Source organism: Sardina pilchardus, chromosome 18, assembly GCF_963854185.1.
Source record: "Sardina pilchardus chromosome 18, fSarPil1.1, whole genome shotgun sequence".
NCBI classification, from domain to species: Eukaryota; Metazoa; Chordata; class Actinopteri; order Clupeiformes; family Clupeidae; genus Sardina; species Sardina pilchardus.
In genome coordinates this window covers 26,283,046-26,285,818 of record NC_085011.1, presented here as the reverse complement: position 1 = coordinate 26,285,818, position 2,773 = coordinate 26,283,046, and the positions used below count along the sequence as shown (strand labels likewise).

Below are 2,773 nucleotides of genomic sequence, written 5' to 3'. Positions count from 1 at the left end.
TATAAGGTCAATGTCTCCATAAGGTCTCCAGAGAGTAGGAAAGTAAATGAATAAATTAAACAAACTAATACATTAAAATGTAGACAAAAGTTTTTTTTCAGTGAAGCAGAACTGGTGTGTAACAGGCTCTGTTGTTTCTGAAGGATCCTTCTATTGATGCATTCAACTTCAAACTGAATGATTTACTTCTTCCGCAACCTTCCCATGAATGCATAAGTATGTGTAAGAAAAGCACAATTGTATCTCCTGTGGTCTGCAAAATGTGCATTTACACATGTCCAGTGTGGTAGCATATCCTGTATGATGGCGTGTCTGAAGGCCCAAATAAGGCATGCAACAGGTGCTGATCAGTGCATCAGCTCCAGAGTCTGGCTGACTGAGTCATGTCTTCCTAATGAAAGTGGCAGGAATTCCTAGGCTGTATTTCTGGCTTTAGCTCTCGTACCCGTGATCTCTCTTCACATCTACTGGCCTGAGGGGGACGTGGCGTGTCTGTCCTTAAATCCTCGTCATGTCTCTAAAGCGCCTTTGAAATCTGCAGGAAGGCCATGACCACTCCCTTGGCCCCCGTCCCCATGGCGTCCTGTACTGCAGCCGCTCTCTGAGCTGCATGCCTGTGTGTCAGTGCTGCTCCTCCTCCTCCTCCTCCTCCTCCCTCCTCCTCCTCCTCCTCTGGAGACAAGTGACACTCCAAAGCTGATGTGGTGTGAGTCTGTCACAGCTGCGTCCTCTGTCCAGTCTCGTCCGGGTCTCTGGTGTCTCTGACCGTCAGGCGCCGCTGGGTGGATCCGGCGTTTGATCTCGGTCGGGCCCGCTCCACTAAGAGCCGGACAGCATCTTCAAACGGCCCGCTATCTGTCCGTCCGTCCATCCGTGGTCCGAATCTTCTCCGCCCTCTTTCATGTGCGGGCCGGCTCAGCTGCGCTCAGGCCCCCAACACTGCCCATCCACCGGACCGATCTGGACACTGTCTTCATCATCCTCATCATCCTCGTCATTATCGTCGTCCTGCAGGCCCTTTAGATGCCCTCCTCTCCTCTCTCTGATCTTCACACATCCAACATGGCTGCCTCCAGCTTCCTTGTCTCTGATCTGGACGCTAGCATCATGGTCATCATCATCATCATCATCATCATCATCGCCATCTTCCTACTTGCCCTTTGGACGCCTTCCTCTCCTCTTTCTGATCTTCAACATGGCTGCCCTGAGTGTCCTCATCTCTGCTCTGAAAGACGCTGGCATCATCATCATCATCATCACCATCATCATCATCATCATCATCTTCCTGCTGGGCCTTTGCAGGACTACCCTGCAAAGGCCCAGCAGGCTCTGTCTGATCACCCCCAGCTGCACTCTGACCACTCCTCCTTCACCCTGCAGTGTCTTCCATGAGTGGACCATGAAGAGGCGGGCCTGAATTATTCACAAGGCTGGCGTGTTTAATATTCATGAGGTCCCAGATCACAGGTGTCAAGGTTTTCATCGCAGGCAAATGGGTAAAGTGGCCGCTGCATTACTTAATGAACAACTTGAGGATCAATTGAGGACACGGATTGGCTGATTTGTTCACCCCCAGAAGCCAATCAAAAGTGCTCTTTTGAGCTCAAGTGAAGTCAGTGTGGTGTGTGTGTGGGTGTAATACGTGATGTGTGGTGTGTATTAGTACAGCTAAGTTTAACGCGCTAGTCAATTCAAAGCCTTCTAGTACCCCTGGGAAGAACACAGATTTGCGACCACTTGCCATTTGAGACAATTGAAAGAGAGAAATCGCATTACTCTCCTCTTTTCTTTCTTTTCTCTCTCTCTTCCTCCCTCCTTCCCAGTGGGCTCTGGTGGGCCTCCAGCACTGCTTTGATGTATCTCATTTGCACACGCAGTCAATAGAGAGAATGATTTACTCCTAATGAGACTCCTACGCTTAGCCTCGCACTCGTCCACTCATTCCCTCGCTCGTTCTCTCTCTCCCTCCTTCACTTGCTCTCTACCTCATCCCTTCTTTCCTTCTCCTTCAAACACATTCTACCTCCTCTCATGCGCTCTCATTATCTCTCTCTATCTCTCCTTCCCTCTCTCTTACTCTCTTTTCTCTCTTTCTCTCTACCTCATTCCCTCTCTCCTTCTCCTTCAAACAGTCTATCTCCTCTCATTCTCTCCCTTGCTCTCTCTTTCTTTCTTTCTCTCTATCTCACACTCTCACACACATGTACACACACACACACACATACACTCAGACACAGACTACTAACAGAAACACACAAGCCACAATATGACACATAGCAACACCCACCTACAGAGCCAGTTGGAAAATAGTAGTATGTATCTCAAGCCGGCTACATCCCACTCATTCACACACACACACACACACATACACACACACACGCGCGCGGCCGCACGCACACACACACACACACACACACACACACACACACACACACACACACACAGACACACACACACACACACACACACACACGTGTGCAAATATACACATACACACCTACAGGGTCATTTGGAAATAGTAGGCCTAATAGTGTATCTCAAAGCTTCATTCCACACAAACACACACATACATACACACACACACACACTCACCCAAGATGGCGACCACCTCGTCATCCTGAATGACCTCGAGTGACCCCGACACCACGAAGCAGAGGCTGTCGACGCTCTCTCCGGCGTGGTAGATGAGGTCGCCGGGGGCACAGTGGATGGTCTGGAACTCCATGGCCAGGGCGCGCAGGCACCCGTCACTGGCCAATCGGAACGCAGGGTG

General features: G+C 50.1%; 1 protein-coding gene across 1 annotated transcript in view; it reads right to left on the bottom strand.

The window, feature by feature from the left end:
• kcnh1a (potassium voltage-gated channel, subfamily H (eag-related), member 1a) overlaps positions 1–2,773 on the bottom strand; it is a 91,365-nt gene that overhangs the window by 35,130 nt on the left and 53,462 nt on the right. Inside the window, exon 9 of the mRNA XM_062519198.1 lies at positions 2,593–2,773. This exon is cut by the window's right edge and continues 72 nt beyond it. Within this exon, the coding sequence (XP_062375182.1) occupies positions 2,593–2,773 (181 nt within the window). The remainder of the gene's footprint in view (positions 1–2,592) is intronic.